At 38.1% G+C, this 25180-nt stretch overlaps 1 protein-coding gene across 1 annotated transcript in view; it reads left to right on the top strand.

The window, feature by feature from the left end:
- The first annotated feature begins 1583 nt into the window (after positions 1–1583).
- The window catches only part of TECPR2 (tectonin beta-propeller repeat containing 2), a 38548-nt gene continuing 14951 nt past the window's right edge, over positions 1584–25180 (top strand). The window contains exons 1-16 of the mRNA XM_026050406.1: positions 1584–1766; positions 4754–5038; positions 5159–5287; positions 5651–5782; positions 6382–6539; positions 7704–8016; positions 8750–8882; positions 9661–10125; positions 10729–11723; positions 13205–13388; positions 15333–15506; positions 17833–18013; positions 19403–19544; positions 20793–21033; positions 21279–21368; positions 23262–23495. Coding sequence (XP_025906191.1) covers positions 4820–5038; positions 5159–5287; positions 5651–5782; positions 6382–6539; positions 7704–8016; positions 8750–8882; positions 9661–10125; positions 10729–11723; positions 13205–13388; positions 15333–15506; positions 17833–18013; positions 19403–19544; positions 20793–21033; positions 21279–21368; positions 23262–23495 — 3790 coding nt within the window. The 5' untranslated portion in view covers positions 1584–1766; positions 4754–4819. The remainder of the gene's footprint in view (positions 1767–4753; positions 5039–5158; positions 5288–5650; positions 5783–6381; positions 6540–7703; positions 8017–8749; positions 8883–9660; positions 10126–10728; positions 11724–13204; positions 13389–15332; positions 15507–17832; positions 18014–19402; positions 19545–20792; positions 21034–21278; positions 21369–23261; positions 23496–25180) is intronic.

The raw sequence follows: 25180 nt of genomic DNA, 5'->3' as shown, positions 1-25180 counted from the left end.
GTCCCGCCGCCCCTCCCGGGGCCTGGGGAGGGCACGCGAGCCGCCCCGGCCCCTCTCCGCGGCGGAGGAAGCGGCTGGGGCCGCGGCGGTAACGGCGCTGCCCGGCGGCGGGTGCGCGAGCGGCTGCCAGCGGCCGTTGCGGGACGTTAGCGTTGGCGGGGGAGGGGGTGGGCAGAGGAGGAGTTAACGGTCGCCGGTAACGGTCGCCGGTAACCGCCGCCGTTAGCAGGCTGGGCCGCGCGGGCTGAGGGGAAACTTCTCGCCGCCGCAACGCGGCTCTTGGCCGAGCTGGAAGGGATTTTAAGGCGAATCAACGCGGAGAGCCCAGCGAGAAGTCTTAGTTTTCAGCCCCTCCGTGATGGAGAACGAGAATTTTCCTGGGGGTTTCCCGCAGCAGAAACGCGTTAGGGCCGCRGGCATCCTGCTCAAACACGGCGGGGAGGTGCTGCAGCCGACGGGCTGATAGGAGCCCTTTGAAGCACCTGTCAGAATAAAGAAACGCCACTCAAGGGCCAGGCCTTTTTTATTTTCTTTCTGATTGGTTGGTGTGTTTGTTTTGTGAAAAAACTCGATATTCTGCTYTCAGCAGAGCCAGCAAAACCCCACGCCCCCATGTTTCCTTTATGCACATGAGAGTACGGTGACCCCAGATCTTTCCTTTTCCAGCCTTTCAGACCGTAGTCTAATTTAGTTTCTGTTTTTACAAAAACTCCCCCGCACCAAAAGCAGAACAACTTCTGGCTAGCCTCAAGCTTGGTACTTGTTGATTTAGGTAGTCCCGTTGTGTGCACTAACTGGTCACCTACCTGCTGCCCAACAGTGAGTGTGAAAGCGGAGCYCTTGTTGAGTAGCACCTGGTTTGAGTAAGGTGCTGTTTTTTTCCTTCCTTTATCTTGCTGTTTGTTTCAGAAACTTTAGAGGAATGTCTTGGCTGTTTTGCTSTTCTTTCATAGCTGGGCAGTAGGCTTGAAACTTTGCTGCTCTGCTTAGAGCTGCTGACAGATGGGATGGTCAGGTGGCTAAGAATAAGAACTGTATCAGAAAGTATAACTACTTATTTTTTAGTTTGCAGGATCTAGCTAAGACCATTGTGTTAAACGTAGGTTGTGCACACAAACTGGTCTGTTCTGTGAAGAGCTTAAGTTTAATTTGATACATGAAAAAATTAAAAAAAAAAAAAAAAACAAACAAAAAAAGAGCTGCTGTTTCTCTTGTAGAAAGATGAAGGTTGGGCACAGAAAAAAAGGTAATGCCAACTTCTGCTTCGCATGGTGAATCTGTGGCATAACCTGAAACCGAATCTCTATCCACCGAGTACTTGTTTAACCACAAGATTATCTTTCACGTTGGTTATCTCTGGTAGCCAGCCTTGAGCCCTATTCCTGTTAATGCAATATGTAAAAGCTCATTGTGATCCTTGTGGGTTAGAAAGGACAGACTGTTTTTCTTTTCTTTTTTTTTTTTTTAATGCAGCATAAGATGTTTTGCTGTACTTGATCTCAGCTGCAGGAGATCTTATTAGCACAATCTGATTTACCCTATATGGCTTTTCTGTCCTTCAGACTAACCACTGCTGACATGGTTAGATGTGCAGGTCCCATTCCCAAATCTGTCTGAGAAGATAGATTATATCCTCTATTTGCCTTCGGTTAAAGAAGTTGGAAAAACAGATAAAAGCCTAATCCTGAGATTTCTGAAGAAGAGAGAGAGACCACATATCATATACAGATGCAATTAGGGGAAGTCAAAGACACTAAACTCAAAAGGTGAGGAAGATCATAGCTCTTGTACACAATCTGTGAATGTAAAGGCCATGCTGTAGTTCTTTAATCCTTCTTACATTTATTTTCCTCAGATAAACTGACTTCATTAGCAATACTTTGAGCTTTGAGTTACATGTTTTCATGCAAATAGTAGAATTATGTTGTTAGTCTGTAAACCACTCAGTGAAAATGACTTGTGGGACAGCAAGAAATTGTATTTATAAATACATTTTTGATTGTAGAAGTTCAGTGGATTATAGAGAAAAAGATTAGTTTTCTAAAGCTAAACCATCAGAAAAGATCTAAGTAGAATTGTGTATGAATTATAAGGACTGAGAACCCTAATCTGGCAGCGCATTTAAGAAAAAATATATGATAAGAAGTAATTCCTGACAGTTTTCTGTTTAAAAAAAAATCAGGAAAATTCTAATGTTAGTTAAATGCAAACTTAAAAAAAAATCAGGTTGCAGATCTAGTTCTTGTACAGAAAAGTAGTCTCTTTTTTTCTGGATACCATTTTTTTCATAATTCCGTAGTTTTTAATGAATTACTGTACTTTAAATAGTTGTAGTTAAGTTGTAACAATGAATGATGGAAGTGAAGACAGTGAATAGATTTTGAGGACTGCAAGATTCCTTGACAATCGAGACATGTGAGATGGTTCAAACTCTGACAGCAGTTTGGAAGATGATAGATGTGAATTCCAGGAGTGACAGAGGGAGGTTAAAAGACAAAATATGTGAAATTCATGAGGCAGTAGCTGGGGAGCTTTAGCATTTGAGACCTAGACAGAGGAAGACTTGTGCACATGAGACTTAGGACAAAGAGTGTATTTTAGTGAGAAAAGACCAGCAGCCAGTAAAATTGTTAGCCTGGCAAAGCGGTATGTTTAGAATGGCAAATGAGACTTTAACAGTGGTTTGGAGGTTTTGTTTGTTTCTTTATTTTAAATGTAACTGATTGTATAAAGAAAGTGTTAAATCCTAAAAGAGAGGACAGAAGTCTGAAAAGCGTACGATAGGGAAGAGAAGGTGTGTGTCAGTATTGAAAAAGAAAGGTAAAGCATTTTGATTATTTGATAATTCATAAGCGACACTTTGAGGAACTTTTCATTCAAAACCAACTGGGGCATGTGAATCAGCTGACCCTAATGGTATTTTTATGAAATAGGTGGTGTGACAGCTGGTAAACATGGGAGGAGAATAGAATTCATTATGGCTAAGCTCTAGCAAGAGGTAACATTTGTCACAGCAATTAACATAATCTAATAATTGCTGTCAGCTTCTTCACTGGTTGTTTCTGTGACACGACTAAGATTTGGGTCCAGTAACCAACCTTTATTCCTGCTGTCTTGTCTAACATGGGCCTGAATGGATAGTGTCATGTAAGTAATAATCCCTTTGAATTAGTGGGATCATATGTTGACAGCAAGTGTTGCAGGGCCCGAAGCCACCATGCCAAATCCTCTTGCACCATAAGTGAAAGAAATTTTAAAACAAGCTTTTCACAGTTATGGAGATATTAAGGAAGTGTGGGCACATACACGTGTGCGCTTTTTAGGTGAGATACCACCATAAACAATTTGCCAAACACTATTTTCCATCCTTGGAGAAATACAAACTAGGCACAATAGCGTRTATCACACAAATTACGCTAGGGATTCTTTACAGAGTATTTCTGAATGTTTAGAATTTTTCTCAACTGAATTTGATGTATTTGTGGTGGCTTTTTTTTTTTCTTTCTCTAAGTTATATCTCTTGCTGAAACTTAAGAAAATATTTGATGTCACACATTTGAATGAGCTTAGAGAGCTCATTCTTTTCAGAAAGCTATAGTCATTGTCTCAGAAAACTGCAGCTATTTTTGACAGATTATAAACCATTCCATTAATCGGACTAGCTCGTGGCAAAGTAAAATTCAAGAAAAGGGTTTCCTTTCTTTCCCATGTTCTAAAATTATCTATGAGGAGAACTGCTGCAAACTGCTGCAAAACTTTTCTGTCAAAGTTGTCATCCTGAGAAACATTAATAGTTATAATTAATATTTTTAGTTATAATTAATATTTTTAATAGTGTGCCACATTAAAATATCAGGATTTTATGAAGTTGCCAGTGCATTGTTACTGCACTGAGCTATATTTTTTTTTATGGAACAGGGCAAATAAAACCTTTGTTTCCTTTTTCTCAGAAAGATATCAGAATTCTCCCATATGCACACGTAGTACCACTCATCAARGTGAAGTTATTCACTTGGCTGTAACAGGAAACACAGACATATAGTGTCTTTATTTTTAAAGCCTGTTTCTTTTACTGTTTACTCACTAGCTTTCTAAATTTCTGTATGAATATCTTTGTGTTGTCACAGTAGGATTTCCCTCATTTTTGCATTCTTCTTCTTACCATGCTATTTGTACTATCTAATTGCTTACTAGCTGCAGTAACTATTGCTTTTCATTTATATTTTCCTTGGGGCAGAGTGGCAATTAAGGGTTTGAGCAAAAAAGTTTGACACTTCAGTCTCACTGTGCTCACTTACCTGGTGAATATCCCATGTTTGTGCTACTCTTAATGTAAACTGAAGATTGAGCACTGCAAGGTTTGAGGCTAGAGTTTGCAGACAGATGAAGAAATGGGCTGCATGGATTGCTTAGTGACAGGCRGTGGCTATACAGTTCCCTCAGTAGCTGAATGAAAATAAATAACACATTTGAACTTGACTTGGAAAAGCTCCTAACTGCAAGAAAAAATTCTTATCCCATGTTCAGTAGTTACCATCCCCCTGTTGATGTGCTAAGTCTAAGAAATAATCATGTTCTTATTTGCAGAATAACATTTTCTAGAATTTATCTTGCTTATTTTCTTCCCAAAGAATGAAAATCTCTGTGTGCCTACTTGCTTGGTCTCCGCATACCTACTTGTGAAGGGGTAGCTGTTGTTAACTTCTCTGAAAAAAGAAAAAGGTTAATGTTAAACTTTGATTTTGTCTTTCAGATTTCCTTATGTGGTGAAATAGATGCACTTATTTCAACCTTAAAAGTGTTGGTACCAGTGTTTGCTATGGCATCAGTGACTTCATCAGTTATATTCAAGGAGTTCTGTCCCTTATACTATCTTCTCAATGCCATTCCAACAAAGATCCAAAAAGGCTTCCGCTCTATAGTGGTGTACCTCACAGCACTCGATACCAATGGGGACTACATTGCGGTGGGGAGCAGCATTGGAATGCTTTATCTCTACTGCAGGCACCTAAACCAGATGAAAAAATACAATTTTGAGGTAGAATAACTTATAACAAAACTTTTAACAGTGCTCAGTCACCCAGAATTGAGTGACTATTTACAGCTATTTTCTGCCTTTCCTAACTTAGCAGGTTTTGTGTATTGGCTGTTCCAACAGGGSAAGTGTGAATCTATTACTTTCGTAAAGCTATTGAGTTGTTTCGATGATCTTGTCGCTGTTGGCACCGCGTCAGGGCGAGTCGCGGTTTTTCAGCTTGTGTCTTCGTTGCCTGGAAGAAACAAACAGGTAAATCTCTGTATTTGGTTAAACTTCTGTGGTGACTTCTGCTAAATGATTAGTTGATTCTTCGTAATAGTGAAAACCAGGGCATTTTTCCTCATGAAGTATCTATGAATCCATTCTACACGTTGTATATTAGACTTATAAAAGTATTAATCTTGAAACGTGTTCTTCGTCACTAAAGGTTAAAATTAATCCAACATAGTTGGACGTAACATAGCTACTGATTTGTAATAACTGACAAGGTGTCTAGGTTCTATCTTTGTTTTTGGGCTGGCTCTCTGATTTATCAGCCTAAGTCACTGCATGGGCTCTGTGACTTTTTTTCTGTCCCCTTCACTCTTGCATTGCTTTGATATCGTTTCACAGCTCCGGAGGTTTGATGTTGCTGGTATCCACAGAAGTAGCATTACAGCTTTAGCTTGGAGTCCCAATGGAATGAAATTATTCTCTGGAGATGACAAAGGAAAAATTGTCTACTCTGCCTTAGACTTAGACCATGTAAGGTTTTTTTTTTTTTTTTTTTTAAGATGTCTTTATTCCTGCTTAAGATTTTTCTGAAAGAATACATATGTATTTAAATATTTAACAGATAGTTAAATGCTTAGAACCATATATTTGTCTGGCAGGTCTATTTTATGTATACTATATATGTGTGTGTGTATACATATATATATACTATATATGTGTGTGTATATGTATATATACATACATATGTGTGTGTATATATATGTATGTATGTGTGTGTGTGTATATAGAGATATATATATAAAAAATCTTGATGTTATGGAGCCTGGCAGGGAGAAGAGTGAAGAAAATAAAYATTCTATGGTTTCTATTGCGATCAGGTCAGATAGTCCAGCTAGTATTTCTAGAGGAACTGCATTTCATAGCATGGCACTGCCATTATCCATAGTCCACTATCCATGCAGTTTCCATGTGGTCTGCAAGAAGAAATTACAGATTCATTAACTTAATGGAACAGTAGTTCAAAAACTGTTTTTTTTTCCTCCTTGGCCATGTTAATGTTTCTGAAGTATTAGTTACTAACACTCTCCGATTTTACAAGGTTAATACTTGTGAATTTCCTCTCTCTGAAGGGTACTTGCAACTCCAGCCTTGTTTTGGAAGAGCCTTCTTCAATTGTCCAGTTGGATTACAACCAGAAAGTGCTGCTCGTCTCTACTTTACAACGGACTGTACTTTTTTATACAGAAGAGAAATCTGTCAAGCAAGTTGGATCGCAGCCCAGAAAAAAGTAACCCTCACAAAATATTGATGCAGGCACATCTGTTAATTCTGGCTTTTCAGAGTGGATTACAGAATGAGTGATCTAAGCAGTACAATTAATACAACACAGCAGTCCGCTAATAAAACTTTATTACAGTGGCTTTTCATTCTCAGACATCGAAATGATGATCTGCCTACTTAGAATGTTTATGGTTGCAAATGTTACAATTGTATTTTCAGGAAACTTATGAAAAAAATGCTTAAGATAATTTCCCCTTGTTTAAATTGAAAGAATTCTACTGCAGTTCCTCATGGTTTGTTGTGGCTTGGTATGAGCAAGCATTTATAAGCAGGTGCATGTAATGGATGATGTAGTATCTAATGCCAAAACAAAATCATCATCTTAATACTTTTTTTTTAACATGGAAATGAGTTAAAATGGAAAATGTGTGTAACAGGAATATAAATTTGACTTGAAAAAACTTGTAGAAAGTTCCTGTAGGACCTTCTGACACTTTTCTTTTATTGTGTAATCCTTCTTGGATATGAAGGAAAAGGGCCCTTGATCTTAGAAGAACAGTGTGACTGACTATCTGGAAGTAGAGGAAGGTGACCCTTTAAAGAGGGTGTATAATGTACTGCTTTGAGGTATATAATCATATGATTAGCAAGAGGAATATCAAAGAGTACCCCTGTTATGTATGACTCTCTTGAGCCAGCAATAATGGTCTATGTACAAGGGATGAGGATGTTAATGCTTGAGACACGTTCCTTGCTCCTTGCAGATAGAGACTCTCAGTTTCTTATTTGGTAGCATTTTGCTTATTTTTTCTCCCTTCTCCTAGAAAGGAAACTGTATACTAGGATCTTTCTGAATCTTTGTGGAGTGGATAAAGAGTACTGCCAAGGCATATCACGAGTGTCATAACTTGTCTAGCAGATATAATGTCTGACACACAAAGCTGAGGGAAAGATCTTGCTATTTGGAAGTACTATTCTTGTCTTGCAACCAAATCGTATTTCGGACAGAGGACTTAATACTTCACATTAAGAACAATACAATTATTTTCTTTTTCCAAATTGCAGTTGGAAATGTGTCATTGGTTTTAAAAATTGTTTCTAAGTTTATAGTTTTGTATGTGGCTTTTTAAAGAGTGTTATGACTTTGTTTTGTTTTGTTTTAACCTTCCAGCACTGGCAAGTTTGGAGCATGTTTTATACCTGGCCTTTGTAAACAGAGTGACCTGACGCTGTTTGCTGCCAGACCTGGGCTCCGCCTCTGGAAGTCAGATGTTCACGGAACTGTCCAGGCCACGTTCATACTCAAGGATGTATTTGCTGCAGGAATTAAAACTTTTGAACTGTATCCTCGTTTGGAGCCACCTGACAGAGGAGGTTGTAGTTCCCCAGAGAAACACCTTGGGCTTGTTTCATGCTTCTGCCAAGAAGGCTGGGTGCTGACCTGGAATGAATATAGCATCTACTTATTAGACACTGTGAACCAGGTAGATAAACCTTGTGAATGTCTATTTTTTCTTACCTGCTTTTGGTTGTGCTATTAACCATGCAATTAACCTCTGTTTGGCCTGGTGTGATTCAAATYCGTGTTTAAAGTTAGCAAAGAAAGATTTCAGCTCACCCTTTTCAAGTTGTGGTTGCACTGATTTACTCATAGAAAAAAATGTATATATCAAATATAAAAATTACATACATCTAAAGCTTTAAATGCAGATGCTTTATGTAATAAATTTTAGATGAATGTGTAGCTAAGCATATATAAATCTAAAATCTAGTAATGTATGACAAGAGATGTTTTAGACCTGAAAAATATATCTGGAACTATTTCTTCTTTCCTTCTGCTGTTTTTGGTGTTTGCGCAAAAGAGCAAGTGCTCTATTTTGTTTGGTACAGAGAAGCCTGTTAACCATTTGCTACTTCTGTAAAGAAACATTTTTTTGTTTGTTTTGTCTAAATCATATCAAGCCTTTATACAACAGTATTTTTCCTCACTAAGTTGTTTATCAGAGTTAAGCAATTGGTTGGTACTAATTTGGACAGAGAAAATGAATAGATCCCCGCATTAAAGCTCGTGAAAATTACTAGAAAAGATGAGCTTTCTTATAAACCTTTATAAGGTATACATGTTGATTGAATTCCAGTGAATGCTTCTTTAATGAGCCTCATCATGCCCATCTTAATCCCGTGCCAATTAATTCTTTCTCTATTGACTCTTTATAGGCTCTGATTGGTGGCTTGGAAGTATATGGTGATATAGTGTCTGTGTCCTGTACCAACAATGAGATTTTTCTCCTGAAGGGAGATAGAGACATAATAAGAATTTCAAGTAGACCTGAAGGAGTGTCATCAATAGGTTTGTATAGATTAGTGAATGTCAGTATGTCCATTGTGGAATGTGGTACTCTTTTGTTTTTCGTTTTTCTTTTTTCTTTTTTTTTTTTTCTTTTTTTAAGAAAGCTTTCTAGTTTCTAACAAAAATCTACCAGCTTCTGTTGACTGACTTAACCAGTTGTGTGCTACTAGCCAGCATCTACATTTTAGGGGAAATCATCAGACAAAAAGAAGCTTAGACCTTTCATTTCATGTTGAAAGGAACTAGGTTAGGGGTAGTTTTTGTTGTTTTAAGGGGTTCTTCACTCATAGGCTTCTAAAGAATATTTATTATTTTAATTTTAACTCGTGAGGTTAAAATTAGGTTGAAAGGTGTCGTTTTGAAATATATTTTTCTCTTAATTGCTGCTGTGGCCTACTTGGTAAATTTTGCTTGTTTTGGCAAGATGCAGAATGTTTGGGTGAAGAAGTTGAATGTAAAGGATACTTTGGTGTCCAACACAGTGAAATCTTTCGAGCTAAAGATTTGCACCATTCTTCTTATTTTAATACATAAACATAAAGGCGGAATATTGCTAACAAGGATTTCATGCAGGTGTTCAGGCTTTTTGGGGACTTGATGGATGACTCGAGTCACTTCATATAGTTCCACTTGCATGAAGTAATGATATATATCTTAAATTTTGCAAGTTTAGAATAGTCCCATGGGATAAAGTGTAGTTYCTTTCAACACTTCAAGAATTATGTTTGTACTCGCTTCAAACCGTAATATTTATACTTTTTCTTTTGGTCTATTTCAGATGTGAATTCAAAATTGCTGAGCCCTTTAACAGATACGAATCCTAAATTGATGACCCCATTATCAGTAGTTGCACCTGTGTCATCTGGCCCTTCCGTGGAAACAGATAAGAAAATGGTTACTTCCCCTTCAGTTATTGCTGATAAAAATGACTCTTATTCTTTAGTGAAAGATGATCTGGAAACTCCAGTGCTCTCAGAGAAAAGCTTTGATAGAGTGGGAGACTTAAACAGTGACACAARAAAAAGGGGCTGCTCTGTAGCAAGTGAATCAAGAAGCAGGAGCAGTTCAGTGAATTCTGTGGACAGTGGCTCTAGTTTTATGATATGCACAGACCAACTTTCAGAAACCCAGAGAGAGAGTCAACCTTCCTCCCAACGGTTCAGCATTATCAGCTCTGAGGATTTTGATCAGGAACTCATTGTAAAGCCAATTAAAGTGAAAAAGAAAAAAAAGAAGAAACAAGGTAAATCGAACAATTTTCTGTGCTACTGCTGATTATTAGAATGTGTCACTTCTGATACATTTCACAGAAGAGTGTGTGTGTATGTTTGAGAAGTGCTGTGTTGCATTATCACGTGAAATCTAAAATTTTGGTGTATTTTAAGTAACTTTTGTAGGTAATTTGTTTAAGATGAAAACTTGTTTTGAAAGTAATCAGTTGATTCTTTTTCTTTCATATTAGCTGTATTTGTTTTCTTTAATATGTTTTTCACTTAGGTAAGCAAACACGATAATAAGCAATAGATTCTACTTCCAGTTTTATGTTGGATTTGTTTTACCTAGCTCTTATGTAAAATATCGAACAATGTATTCCTTAGCCAGGCTTTCTAGTTTATTGAAATGCATATTTTTAGTCATTCTAATTTACTGTGATGGTCTTAGCTTTAAAATGCTTTGCAATTAAGATTTTTTGGCCTTTGTAGGTATCACTCAATAGTGAAGTGGTAAAACTAAATGTCAACAATACATTTAGCCCTATTCTGTGATGAAATATTTTTGCATTTTCCATCGGTATATAATAGTTTTATTAATAATACTTATTTTTCCCCTTTTTTTATGAGAACAGAAAGTGGGACCAAGAAGAACCACAGTGCCCTGGAAGGTCCCCCAAGTTACGAACGTCAACTCTCAGGTGACAGTCCCCATTCCATGAATGCGGATTCGTTTTCCATGACTTCCAGCCTCATGAGTGGCAGCATTGATCGCTTGAGTACTGAATCTCCGGATCAGGAAAGCATGTTCAGTGCAGAGCACCCTACGATCTTGCAAGAAGATAACAGTTCAGAAACTTTCAGCATCTTACAATCTCCAGAGTCTACTACTATACTAATTCATGAAGAAAATGGAGATACAGTGAATCTACAGAAACTTCCAAGTAGTGACAGTGACACGGGTACCTCTGCTCTCACAGATGCACTGGCATCTGTATCTCCCCTAATCCTCACAGGAGACTTGGCAAGTAATGTTGATACCCAATATAATCCCAGTGTGCCTCCTGCAAGTGATGGATGCTGCCCTGGAAGGGTAAGTGAAAAAGAACAACGGGACTCTACTGYATTGTGTGAAGTAGATGAAGCTTTAGATAAGATGAAGCTGCAGGATACTGAAGAGTGTTTTGAAGAGCCAAATTTTACAGACCAAGTGCTTTTGGAGTGCAACAGTATACCTGGTGTTAAGACATCACTGACATTAAAAGAAAGTGATGAAACTGGTAGGGAAGACCAACGACAACACTCTGTAATAAACAATTCTCTGTCAGATCCTCCTGTTCTCCAGTTTGATGTGTCTAAGGAGATTTATTCAGAGAACGCTTCCATTTCTGGATGGAATTTTGAAAGTGCAATCAAAGCTAAATCTAGTACTAGCACTGCTGAATGGGTAACAACCACTCATGAAAGTAAGACTGAGAAATCTGCCTCAAGTGATGAAGAGGATATTTACGCACATGGTYTACCGTATTCTTCATCGGAGACTAGCATGCCTGACATTGCTACTGGGCCTGCTGTCCAGGACGTGGCCAGAATAAGCATAGATGAAATGGTGCTGTTAAAATCTGATCAGGTATGTGTTTTACATTTGCTTAAAATGTTTATAATCTCAACATTTAAAATATTTGTGTAAATACTATACCATAGTTCTGCAGGAAGGCAGCTTTCTTCTCATTTAATTGAACAAGTAAAGCTTAAAGTCAAGGTAGCAATCAGTACGTGCCACACTTTTATAACCATGTCATGTGCGAGGTGTAAAATTGTTGTGTACTTTCAGTACAGAGAAGGTATAGTGACTGTAATGTTCATTCAGGGTAAGTGTTATTACTATTCACAGCTCAATAATAATGCTGCATAAACCCATTCATTAAAGAGCAAAAAGCAARACAAGGTTCTAATCAAAGATTGCCCCTTGTTTGGATTTCCAAAAGCTGGTACCAACTTCCACCAAATGCAGTAAGAATTAATGCTGGTCATCTTGCATGCCTGGCTTCTAAAGAAGGAACGTTTCATCTGTTAAGTACTCACAATAACCCTTAGTCTATCTTTGTGTCCTAGATGGGAATGATTAATATTTAAAATGTTGGAGTTTTTCCTGTTACCTCACTCTTCCTTTTTTGTTTGTTTGTTTTTCTTGTTGTTGTTTGTCGTTTTTGAAGAAACTGCCAGAAATTGTGATTCTCTTATAGTCTTATAGACTACAGTAAATAAATACTAAAATTAACTTTTAAAACTGCAGAATTGATGAAATTGCTGGCAGTTTTAGTAGAGACTTTTAAGAAGAAAATATGTATACCTATATATTAAATCTCTAACAACTTTGTATTGAGAGTAACTGAAATATTTGTAGGTAAAAGGTTAAGATYTGAGTTGATGGTGTATTATTCAGAGATGCCCAAAGTTTAGAAGGCTTTTAGGTTATGAAATTGTCTTTTCATACACCATAGTATTCAGAAAAACACAACAGCTTTTTGGATACTTACGCTATAGATTGCAGTGCAGTGCTTGAGTGTACCTGATGTAAGCTGTCAAAATTTGGGATAGAAGCCTATAGTTTCTGCAATACATCATACAAAGAGAATCATAGTTGTGTATTTAGCTATTTTTTCACCAGTAGTCTCTGTGTGAGAGTACTTTTCCCAAAGTACTTTTCCTTTGCCAGTTGTTACAATAAGCAGCTTCCTGCACAAAGGAGACCTTTTTTTTTTTTTCTTTTTTTTTTTCTTTCTTTTTTTCTTTTCTTCTTGCTGCCATTTATTTTGTGCTCTTAAATAAGAGCAGATCTGCCACTTCTTTGAGGTAGGCAAGTGTGGAGTTTTCTTTTTGCCAAAACTTTTGTTATAGCAGCCTTGGAGTTTGCAGTGCTCTATCTTAGAGACCACTGACAGATGTGGATTGATTTCATACCAAGCATGCATGCATGCATTCATTCGTTCGCTGATGAAGTACATAAGAACTTTTCAGATGAAAATGCATCTCTTGCTATAGCTAGTACGCTGCAGTTTTCTTGTGCATTTAACATGCCTGACGCAGTTCTAACTCTACAGTTTTTAGTTTGCAGAGAGCTGGATGGGGTACTCCGGCCCTGGCTACGGCATCCTGAGCCTGGCAGTCTCCGAGAAGTATATTTGGTGCTTGGACTACCGAGGCAGCCTGTTCTGCAGCGCCCTGCCCGGCGCCGGCCTGCGGTGGCAGAAGTTTGAGGACGGTGTCCAGCAGGTGGCAGTTTCCCCCTCAGGTTGTCTGCCTGTATTTCCCTCTAATCCTATGGGAATGTAGAGTTTTTATAAACTTATGCATTTTTTTGTCGTAAAAAAAAGCTATTACTTACTTGGATAAACTTGTCATCTTTCTGAGTTTCATAAAGCACTGTAGCTGTCATTTTTGCATATATGGCTTATTGGCGGTTTTAATGAAGCRCTTCTAGAAGCTTAGTTCTTTGTTATTAGGGACTTGTTTAATGTAAAAGTATTTTAGAAAAGAAAGTCATCTTGGATGATGTGCATCTTCAGTATGTTGGTGTGCAGTGTTGTAGTTTCAGTGGTTGTCTGCTGGCCAATTCCCATTATTGCATTGTGACATTTTCAAAGCTGCCTGGATAAAGTGAGCCAGAGAAATAGCAGTTCTATGGAAGAAGAAAATAAATGAAGAGGTTCTTATCTGTTCAGAACCTTGGCTTTGGGGCTTTTGTTTTTAATACAAAGTTATTTGATTCCCCAATTTAAAATTCTTTTCGTTATAAATGTAGATTTGTGACATTTTGGGTTGTTTTGTTTGTTTTAATTTCAGAAAAATGAAAGTTCTCATTACTGTCACATTTGCTAATAATTTTACTCTGGATGGTTGAGAATGAAGATTATATTAGATTAAAAATGAGCAAGTTTTGGATACGAACACTTTTTCCCTTCCAGCTTCCTCTGACTGGTGTGAAAATACAAGTTTCTTGGGCATTTTCTTAATTTAGCCTCCTCTCTTGCCCATTCTTTTCTTTCTCTGTCATCTCTTAAAGCACTTCATTCTGTGAAGTAGAAGATTTGCTATCTGTTTTGAGAAGAAAGGTGTTACATGTGATATGCAGTTGAACTTGTAGCTGTATTAGGTCAAATCAAAGGCTCATCCAACTTACTAGCCTGTCTTAGCAGTGATCCAAAGTAGATACCTGCAAGACGGTGAAAGGATTGGAGTAGCACGTACAGCGTTTGCCCTTATCCACTGACAGCAGTTGTTGGATTTGGTACCGAATGTCTCTACATTTAGTACAGTCTGTTAACGGAAGCTGTTAAACAGGTTTCTTTCTGAACCGTGTGATGTTCTGGCATCAAACCTTCCTGTGGATATTAACACAAGAGTGTGTTAACTGAAAAGATCAAAATGGAATCCAATAGGGGACTTTGTAGAATTGATCACAGGCAGTTAAGTTGCCAATATATTGCAAAGTAATGTACCCATGTTGTGCCAGTATGTTGGCACAAACCAGTAGGGATGCAAGTCATCAGTTACATTTGGCGTTCCATTTGGTTTTCTTCTCAGCTGCATTTGCTACCTGGAATGGAGGAAAAAGTTGTCAAGAAGAAGGATTTGGGTAGTTGTGCTTGGGTTCTGCGCACTTGTGGCGCGGAGTGGCAAGTCAGCAGCAGTGCTGCCTGCGGCTCTGGGGAGCGTTGCTGCTGCTCAGGTGGTTTTCACTCATGACTCACCATAAAATTTCTTGTGTCGCTTGCTAATTCCATTACTGCTTGTAGAATATGAAAATATTAAAATTATCTCATATATCTCTACCTACTTTCTTCAAATTCATAACTATGATAGTAGCGAAAGCATTTGCTGCTGCAGATTTTGTGAATACACAGGAGTGTCAAGGACATACCAAACTGTAACAGAGGCCAGCCATGAACTTAAGTCTCTTAATAGCTGGCTCCTTTGACTCTGGCGCTTTTGTTTCTTTTCAGTATGTATAACTAAAGAGTGTTTAAAATGAAATGTGTTCTGATAAGTGCATTTTAGCAGTTCCTAGAAAACTTGAGCGCTCTTCTTGCCTTTTGAAAATAAATATAAGCAAGACAAATGTTTACCTTTTAAGACTTGCAGTTTTATTTAATTCTACTGGTCTCTCTTTCCCTCACCTTATTTTTGGTAGRTCATACTGTAATGATGCTATGTTGTCTTTTAACTCCATGTACAGGGGCTCTTCTTTGGAAGATYGAACAAAAAACTAACAAGGCCTACGCTTGTGGAAAAGTGACTATAAAAGGAAAACGCCACTGGTATGAGGCTTTACCTCAGGCTGTGTTTGTAGCTTTAAGTGATGATACTGCCTGGATTATCCGAACAAATGGAGATCTGTATCTGCAAACAGGTATGTGAATTAATTGCAGCCTCTTTGAATTTTCGCAGAGTAAGATAGAGTGCAAATCTAGTGAAAGATTGCATTTAAAAAAAAAAAAAAGAAAGAAAGAAAGAAAAAAAATCTTTAATCCAAAGCTAGGGAGGGAAGCAGCTTTACCTTGAAAAAATATTTGGAAACAGTTCTGAGACTTTAATTAGGAAACAAAGAACCTAGCTTGTAGCCTTTAGCTGTTTTGCCAAGTGGAGTACATAAAGAATAAAGAACTTCTGATACGGGAGGAACAGGAGATGGTTAGAAATAAATGGGAAGTGATTGCAGAAAATGGTGAAATAGTATCCTTGCTGTGATGGCAGTGTGGTGCATTGGAACCACTTACATGAATCTTCCGGGGGTTTTGTTTTCCTGCTTTAAGAATTTTAGTAAAGGATTTTTTGAGAGGTGGGGTAATGTGTGGCTTTTCAGTGTGTGCCTCTTCAGAGTTTTAAGTATGAAGGGCAGCCCAAGAGAAAGCAGAACCTATTTGTTTGGAAAGTACTGAATAACTCTCACCTCTAAAGACTTAGAACTTGATAATGAAAGGTAGGTAGTAGAAGACAGGCCTTTAAGAGCTTTGGAGGAATAGACAGGTGGTGTCTATTTGAAGTGCTAGAGAAAGCAAAGCTGGGGAGGMAGGGGCAGGCTCAGGGAGTGTCAGGCTTTACAGCAGCATTGTCGCTGGGTGTGAATGGAGGCAAGGATCAGAGAAAGCCACAGTGCAGTGGCAACTTTGAAGTGGTGGCTTTGGCTTCAATGGCCTCAGCTAATAGAAGAGGATGCATCTGGGAGGTGGTATGCAGAGAGTGGAGTGTACAGGCTAGATGCAGGGCACAAGAGAAGGCTAATTTAGAGATGATGCTTCAGGTTGTGGATTTAAAGGCGACTATCAAAGAGAGGCAGGGGAGCCTTGCACTAGCTGGGCTGGTATGGAGGCGTTTCAAAATGCCTAGTTCTGAAAGTATCTATAGTATCTGAAAGAACTCCTGGGGAAGTGAGAGGAAGACTGTGTGGAAGCAGGAAAAAAATAAGACACTAAAGTGGGGCAAAGTTGTGCCTGTCAATATTCTATTTTACCTTCCACTTAACTTTGATACCTCCTAATTTCTCTTGTACATCCAATTGATACACTACAGTACAATTTTACTTAAAATTATGTACAAATCGTTCATTGTTGCTTAAGAATACAGCGTTGATTTTGTGATAGAAGATATTCTGTTAAATTAACTTTTAATTAAGTTGAAGAGTTGCAGAAAAATCAGCTGGTCTGCCAAGGTCGTGTGTGTGCATTACAAAGTATGGGTAGTGGTAATAAAATATGAGCTTGATACCAGCCACATAGGGCTCTGCAGAGGTTTGAATCAGTAGCTTTCTTCCTCCTTAGAGACAGGTTTACTTACATTAGTTTATGTTCTCCTATTCTTAAGCTTCTACATTTGTCTTTATGCCAAAAATAAACTCTCTATGTACCTGTCTTGTAAATGTGGTGCCCTTACTCATAGTTGTTTCTGCAGAATCTTTTAATTCCTTCTGCCACCCTGTCACCTCGTGTGCAGCAGTGGGACTGAGCGTTTTGCTTGTTATCCTTCTAGAGCATCTTACCAATCAACCTGATTGTACTTGCTTTCAAAGCATGAGAAATCTAAGAAAAAGTCTCTTGAGCTGTTCACACATAACCGTGCAAATCAAGTTTCAGTGGAGTTGTGGAGGAGGCATGTCTTCCTCCAGAATGTATGCATAGGTATATATGCATTAACTGCCTCTAAACGTGGTCAGAAGTTCTCTCCCTCCTTCAGTACTGCTTGCTCTGACATGTTCTTTTGTAATTGCCCAGCTGCCTCTGTACAGATCAGATTGCTTATCTTCCTGGCATTTTGTCTTGGGCAAAAATTCCTGTGTTACCTGCTTTATTTATTTATTTATTTATTCCCCTTATCACTTCTGTTAAGTCCAATGTATGTTTTATAAACAGAGATTCCCCAATTCAAACACTAGAGGGAGGAAAAGAACAGAAATGACAGAATAAGACTTGTGGATTCTGCCAGATGTTGAAGGGATAAATCAGATCAGAAATCTAATTATTAAAGTATCAAAATCTAAATTTAGCCTTATTAGATGAAACAAATAATCTGTGAAGGAACGGTGTATCAAAGGAACAATGATCAAATGAAGAGTGTTAGTATGTGGGGGGATATATCCCTTCAGCTTTCTGTCCTAGTTTTCTTTTGGTAGCTTTCTGTTTTTTCAGTTTAGTTGAAAAAAGCTGAAGTTTGTAAAGCAATCCTCCTTTTTTGATTTCTAGGCCTGAGTGTGGATCGTCCTTGTGCCAGAGCTGTAAAGGTTGACTGCCCTTGTCCACTGTCACAGGTTACATCCCGAAATAATGTTGTCTGGGCACTGAGTGAGCAGCGGGCCCTGCTTTACCGGGAGGGAGTGCGCAGCTTTTGTCCCGAAGGAGAGCAGTGGAAGAGTGATATTGTCAGGTAATGACGCAGGAATGTCCAAAACAGTGACACAAATAATTGTTCCAGGGCTGGAACTCCTTGGGGTTTGAACATGTGTTACCTGAAGTATTTGTAGACCACGTGAATGTGTTGTGTAGTCTTTGTTCAAGCACTCCAGAGTCACACTGGATTTATTTCTGATGGAAAAAAAAAAAGATGCCCAAACTTGCTTCAGTTGCATTAACACTTCTGTCCAGGGCAGGTGGGAAGAATGCTGAAAAGGCCTCTATAACATATTTCAATATGCCTTTTTTAAATTTTATTAAATAGTATTTCTTTGTTCTGTAGTGACTTCTTTAATGGACTACAGATTCTCTATTGTTTGTTGTGTGGGATTGTTTGTTTGTTTTTCCTCTCAGATTAAATCTCAATTTTTATTTCATGATCATCCATACGCAGTTGGATAATCCTTTCATATATCCCAATGACAGATTTTTAAAGGTATTCTGGGTAAYTGATATTTAGCTTTGCAGCAAATCCTGTGTTCAGAGTAGTTAAATTGTGCTAAAGCTAAAAGCATCAAGAGTTTAATACTCAAAACGAATATCTAGAATATTGTCACCTGTGATGTCAGCCTGAAGTGAATGTAGGAAGAAATTACTTTTTCTGTGTCTATGATTTTATTTTCTACTGAATTATGTGAAAATCCTTGACCTGTGTTACCTCCCTACAGGGAGATATTTGGCTTTTAAAGTCTAAAGAAGTGTTCAGTATCTTGTTTAAATCTGTAACTTGCATGTTTAATCCATCCATTGTTTTATGAAAATATTTGTTTGACCTACTCCTTAGGTACTTTCAATTTGGAGTTTTGTATTAAAATTGCAGATAGATCGTATTTGATTTTTTTTCCTTGGACTGAGGAGGAAGGTTCACTAAAGGAAATGGCATTGTTCACAACCTTTCTGTTTGGAACTGTCTGGTGTAGTGATCTGAACTTAAAAGTGGTTTGCCAGTACAGGAAAATGTTTATGGGACCTGAACTGCTAGTACTGTTCTCGAAGTAGGGTAAGAAAGTTGAAGAAAGATTTCTGAAGCTATCTTATCAAAAGCTTGCAGAGTATGGCTGTGCTTTTTTTCTGAATAGATCTGTTTTTATTTGATTCTCTGGTGTAGTATTGAGTTTAAAATCTCAAGTGRTCTTTGAAGGCCTCTCTTCTGTGCTGAGCATTTATGAAAATCAATGAAATGTGGATTATGACTATGGATTGATGACTGTGATAACTCAAAATCAAACTTTTCTTTGAGCTTGTTCATACTGAGATTGAAAAAAGTTTTCAGCTGCTGTTGGCATTGTAGTACTTTATTTGAAATGCTATAGACACAAATACGAAGTAACATTTTTAATTTTATGCTTATTTGCTTTTCCAGTGAAATGCAGGCTTTGGAACCGGTGTGCATAACCCTTGGAGATCAGCAGACGTTATGGGCTTTGGATGTCCATGGAAATCTGTGGTTCAGAACTGGTATAGTTTCCAAGAAGCCCCAAGGCGATGATAATCATTGGTGGCAAGTAGGCATTTCTTTATGTTGCTTTCAGTCTCCATGTTTTTTACCTGAGGTTTATTTGTATTGTTTCTCTGTGTGTTTCTAAGCATAAAACTCAAAAATAGTTTGATGAAAGCTCTTTTCATGCCTACCCTAAAGAAGGGGAAAGAAACATCCCGAGTAGCATCAGAGCAGTTTTCAGCAACAGAAGAGATGATCTACTGGGTTGTATCAGTGCTTTAACTTGACATATTAACATTTAGGCTGGTATCTTAACAGCAGCAATAGGAGGTGCTATTTAGGCAGAGCTTAAAAATGTGGCTGCTGTACAATTGCAGAAATGCTTTTATTACCTTGTTTTTTTTCCCCCTGTTGAATTCAAGCTTCTTCAACATGTGGGGCTGCTTGCTTCAGTAATAGACCTTGTGGCTAAGAGCAGCCCAGTTACTGTAGGTAGTTCCTGGAATTGATGTAGGATCCTTGACACTTTTCGCAGTTTTTCTTTCTACTAGTAGTGGACATGGCGAGAAAAGATGTAGAAAAACAATTATCCAGCAAACCTGTTTGTCTACACCTCTGCTGAAGTCAAGATTTTCAATTTATGTGTGTATACAATCTCTTCCTCAAGATGGGTGTGATAAGTAGCTTGACTTTGAGCAAATTGSCCTTCTCTTTGTGCACTTAGGCATTGCCTTACTGTGGTTATCCAGAGCGTGATCCAGCCTAGTAACCAGTGATAAAACTTTGACAATGAGGTTTAGATAGACCTCCTTTTTATGAATTAAAGAGTGTTGAGATTGTTGTAAAAGACTACTGGTCTGCATTATGCACAGATTCTTGCTGTGTAGTTTAACTTGCTACACGATCCAAGTTTCTATATTTATAGAAAACTGAATATTCACCTGTTTGTTCACAAGCCTCCACATGGTTTTTAGAGGGAGAAAAGAAATGTTGAGTCATCGTGAAACAAGAGACTTTCTGAAAAATGCAGAGTTCAAAACAAATTGTTGGGGAGAAATGGAGTTTAAAGTGGATATTTAATATTATGGCTGAGGTTTATTATCAAGGCTCTTGATCAAAATGCACAGTTTTTAATTTTCCCTTCCTACACTTAGACTTACAAGGTTTCAAAAATCTGGTAAGTTTCCAGTAAATAAAGCCAAAAACAAATCAAGCAAACAAACAAAAACCCCACAGACTTTCCATGGAAGATTCCAGTGTTCACCCCCAAAGTCAAATTGTTCAGATTTTTTTTTGTTTTTTTTTTTCCCAGGTAAGCATCACTGATTATGTAGTATTTGACCAGTGCAGCCTGTTCCAGACAATAATTCAGGCAACTCATACAGTGGCAACAGCAGCTCAGGCACCTGTGGAGAAGGTGGCTGACAAACTTCGAATGGCCTTTTGGTCCCAGCAACTTCAGTGTCAACCCAGTCTCCTTGGTGTGAACAGCAGCGGAGTCTGGATTTCTTCAGGCAAAAATGAATTCCATGTGGCAAAGGGAAACTTATTAGGTTTGTGTGTTTCTACATCTAAAAATTTTTATTAAAAAGAAATACAGAACTACAACTCTGTCCCCACAAAAATGTTTTTTGTCRTGAGTTGTAGTCACAACAGCTTTAAACAAACAGTTCCATATTTAAAAAAAAAAAAAAAAGTCTAATATTGGTTTAGCATTTAGTCTGAGTCCTTTCTCTTTTAAAAGGACATATTAAAATTAAAATGAAATTTTATGCTGATGTTGCTCTTTTCTTTCCAGGCACTTACTGGAATCATATTGTGCCTCGTGGTACTGCTTCTGCCACAAAGTGGATTTTTGTGTTGGCTTCCACAGCTTCATCTAAAGAAGGTTAGTGAATTGATGCGGGAATGTAACATTTCTTAACAGAGAACTGATGGTGCGAGTAATCAAATGGTGTTACACTGTCAAGTTTTTGGTACTATTTGTTTTTGTAAATAGGGTTCCTAAATATTCGATGCAAGGTTAAAACATGTCTAAAACTACTGGAAGTGGGGGAGAAATGGTTAAACACTTAGAAATGGCTGTGGGAGAAAGATGTTCTGCACTTATTGGCCTCTCTGCCTGGTCTTTTCAAAGGCATAATCAGGAGCAAAATATCCCCCAAACAGAGAGGTGCCAGAGTGTTAACATAGAAGCTTATGTAGAAAGTGTATGTGCTAAGGACTGAAAAGGACCATGTTCTTCAGCAAAGTCTGAGAGAAGGGGTGAAACTTAAATGGGCAAGAGGTACTATGGTAGTTTGATTGTGCTACTGCAAGAGGCAAGGCACTTTCCATAAAACACAGAACAATTCTCCATTTACCCAGAGGTGATTAAATAAGAAGTCCAGTCATGTGCATGTAGACACCTTTTTGCCATTCATTTACTGCTAACATCCTTGTTTTGGTAGTAGTTCTGTCCACAAGTGCCAAATTCTATGTGGATTTTCCAGTTTGTTCCTGCTGTTGTAAATGAACTGCTAAAAGCTGAAAATTTCTTAAAAATAAGGGTAGAGAGATGTGATTTCATGAAATCATTAAATTTCTGAAGAGAACTTCTCATAACCCTTTAAATTGTTTCTGTTATGATAAGATTGTTGCAGTTTGATGTAAATTAAAATCAAGTAACTCTTGATAGGAACATTTGAATGCCTTTCACTTTGTCCTCTGATTATCTAATAAGCTGAACCTTACTGCAGTAGGGGCTTTGTAAGACGAACGTTATTGTTATGTTACAGAAGTGGAAAAAGAAACAAAATAATGTGGTTTAAAACTGCACAAAGTTATTACTATGGTACAGGGAATGGTGCTTCTACTTTCTGGCTGCAGATTCTGTGTCTTTTTCCCTTTTTTTTACTCCTATGTTCATCTTTCTGTCTCTTAGTTATTCTTTTAAAGAAAATGAAAAATGAAATTTAACATTTTATATGTACATTCTCAAATCAGTGGAAACTTTTGTAATGGTTTGTCTGAGATTTGCTCCAAGTTCAGCAACTTGTGAATAGAAGTAGCAAGTTATTTGCATATTAGCATGGTTTCAAAGAGAGGCAAATTTCTGTGATTCTAACAATGAGTTATTTTCTAAGACATGGGTTTACATCATCTTTAAACTCAGCAGAGACATAGAACAAGGCTGGTGAGAAGGTTTAGCAGAGGGCAGCGTCTAAGAGCAGCAACTTCCTAAATTGTCTCAGTGTGACTTGCCAGAACTTGTATGAAATTTTGGAGCGTGCTTTGCCGGAATGCCTCTGGCAAACATGCACTTTTCCTGTCAGTGCAGTTATTGAAACAGCATGGCACACTTCATTGGTAGGTTTTTTCTGGGCAGTCCTGGTGTTACATTTAATGCAATTTCCAGCTGTTGCAACTATACTAGCTTAATTGGCAAGCACGCATGATTAAGAACTGAAAAGGAATGTGGTCTTTCAAAAGCAACTTCAGGATAAAGGGCAAAGCTGATCTGGAAGGAGGAAGGGATAAGCACTAGACTAGTATATACATCTCTTCCCTATATCTTAGTTCCTTCAAGGGAAATCACTTTCTCCTTTTGAAGAGAGAATACTTAGGTACCTAAAAAAGGGCTTAGGRTGCTTATTTGGACTTGGATGTGTTCTTAAGACTTTCAAGAAGATCTATTTCAGTCTTCAAGTGTACTAATTGCTTTTTCAGAGGAAACGGAATATGTRAGCTTGCCCAGAGTAGATTAAGAATGGTTTTAATACCAGAAATGTCCTTTCCTTAGGAAGCTTTCTGTGGCTGTGCCAAAGCAGCAAGGATCTGTTCTGTGTCAGTGATCAGAATCCGCAGTTTCGTCCTTCAACGGTGCAGCTTCCCCCAGAGGCTGAAATGCTGCATTATTCAGCCTGCCAGGATGCCATCTGGGGCTTGGATAGTCTCGGGCAGATATTTATCAGGACACTTTCACCCAGCTGTCCGACAGGGATGCACTGGACAAAACTGGATCTCTCTCAACTAGGTATGACATTTTATTTTATTATTATTGAGCTGATTATGTCTTAACTTATCTCTTCACAAATGATCAATGTTTTCCTTCAGCAACATTTTTGGTTTACTGATCTGTAATATTAAAATTAATGGATTAAATAGAATCTTACAATAATGGACTTTGCTGTAGAGTACTGTAAAGTATCACGAACAACTCTTTCCATATTTCATTTAGCCATTTGCTGGAGACAGAATGTCCACCCTTCATGTAATTATTTTCATAGGTAGAGGTGATTCTTGCCATTTGTCCATCTGAGCCGGTTCACCCTGAAACAGGGCTGTATCAGTAGCTCCAACCAGGCTAACTCTTGTTCTGCAGGCTGTGGGACTGTCATTATGTCGGTCTTAGCTGGTTCATACACAAAGTCCTGAATTTTGTGTGAGCCTGGCAAGGAAAAATTCTGCTCCAAGAATTGCATCATCTGTRGTCGATGCAGCTGATGACACTCTTGCATTCCGATTGATACAGATCTGGCAATTCAGCATAATGTTGAGAAAGTGCTGCTGGTTAACCTGCCTTTTATTTGGTTAGGCATAAGGCCAAGCTGTTGCAAGTGTTTTGATTGTTTAAATATCCCCATGATTTGGTTCTTTCCATAGAGATATGGGGGATCTGGCTATTTGCCAYTTCAACTAGTAATATTGTACTTAGGTTTATTACTTTTTGTCTGCATGATAAGCTGCATTCRTGTTTAATCAGGAGGTGAATGAAATAGAAAATATGCAGTATTTCTGTACAACTGTAAATAATTTAGTTGTCTTCCCTGCAGTTTAATGATGGCATTCATGCTTGGTCTCAGGGCAAGCGAGCAATATTCTTTTTTCTTTTCTTTAGGACTAAGCAGAGGCAGACCCAGCTGGCAAACTTAAATCTCACATACGGTTTTAGTATTATACTATTCATTTGTAATAMTGTATATAAAACTTTACAGTGTCTTCAAAAATAATTTGTTTACAAACCATGCATAGGGATAGGGCTTGAAAATACACCAGGTTTTCCAGACCTGAGCTATTAATTCACAGTCAATAACCTGCTGTAGCTTAAGCCGTCTTTGGCATCTGACTTTCTGTGACCTGTGAGGTAGTCTTGTCCATCCTCTCCCTATCTGATTTAGTAGAACCTAAAAAAACTCCTCTCAAGATATCACTAGTCGATTTTAATTTTAATATGCTTGAACTTTGGCAGTTCGAACCTTGCATTCAGCTGTTTCTCTTAGCTTAGTTGCTCCCTCTGGTGGCACTGTGGATATCTGGGATCACAAAGCACTGAAGGCAGCACCCCGCTTTTCCTTTGCTGCAGGTTAATAATAAATTATGAATATTTTTAGGCCATTTTCCTTCAGTTAAATGCATTTGGTAGATCACCACTCACAAGGTAGCGCACATCTATGGCTGTAATATTAGGCCCTTTATTTGCTATAGCATAGCTGAAAAAGTTGGAGAACTGTAGTTGCTGTTCAAGTGTAGTTTAACTTTACTCCTGAAACATTAAGGCTGCCAATTGACTTGTTTTGTTTTGTTGGTTTGTTTGCTTTTATAAAAGCAAGTTGCTGAAAATACTCAGCATCCTTTTACAGGAGTGAATGAGTTGCCTGCTCTAATGTTGAAGTGCTTGTATGTTGGCACTATCTTCTGCTTGCCTTTACTCCATGTACT

Source organism: Nothoprocta perdicaria, unplaced genomic scaffold (genome assembly GCF_003342845.1).
Source record: "Nothoprocta perdicaria isolate Ctin4 unplaced genomic scaffold, notPer1 scaffold_69, whole genome shotgun sequence".
Taxonomy (NCBI): domain Eukaryota; kingdom Metazoa; phylum Chordata; class Aves; order Tinamiformes; family Tinamidae; genus Nothoprocta; species Nothoprocta perdicaria.
This window is presented reverse-complemented; position numbering and strand designations above follow the sequence as displayed.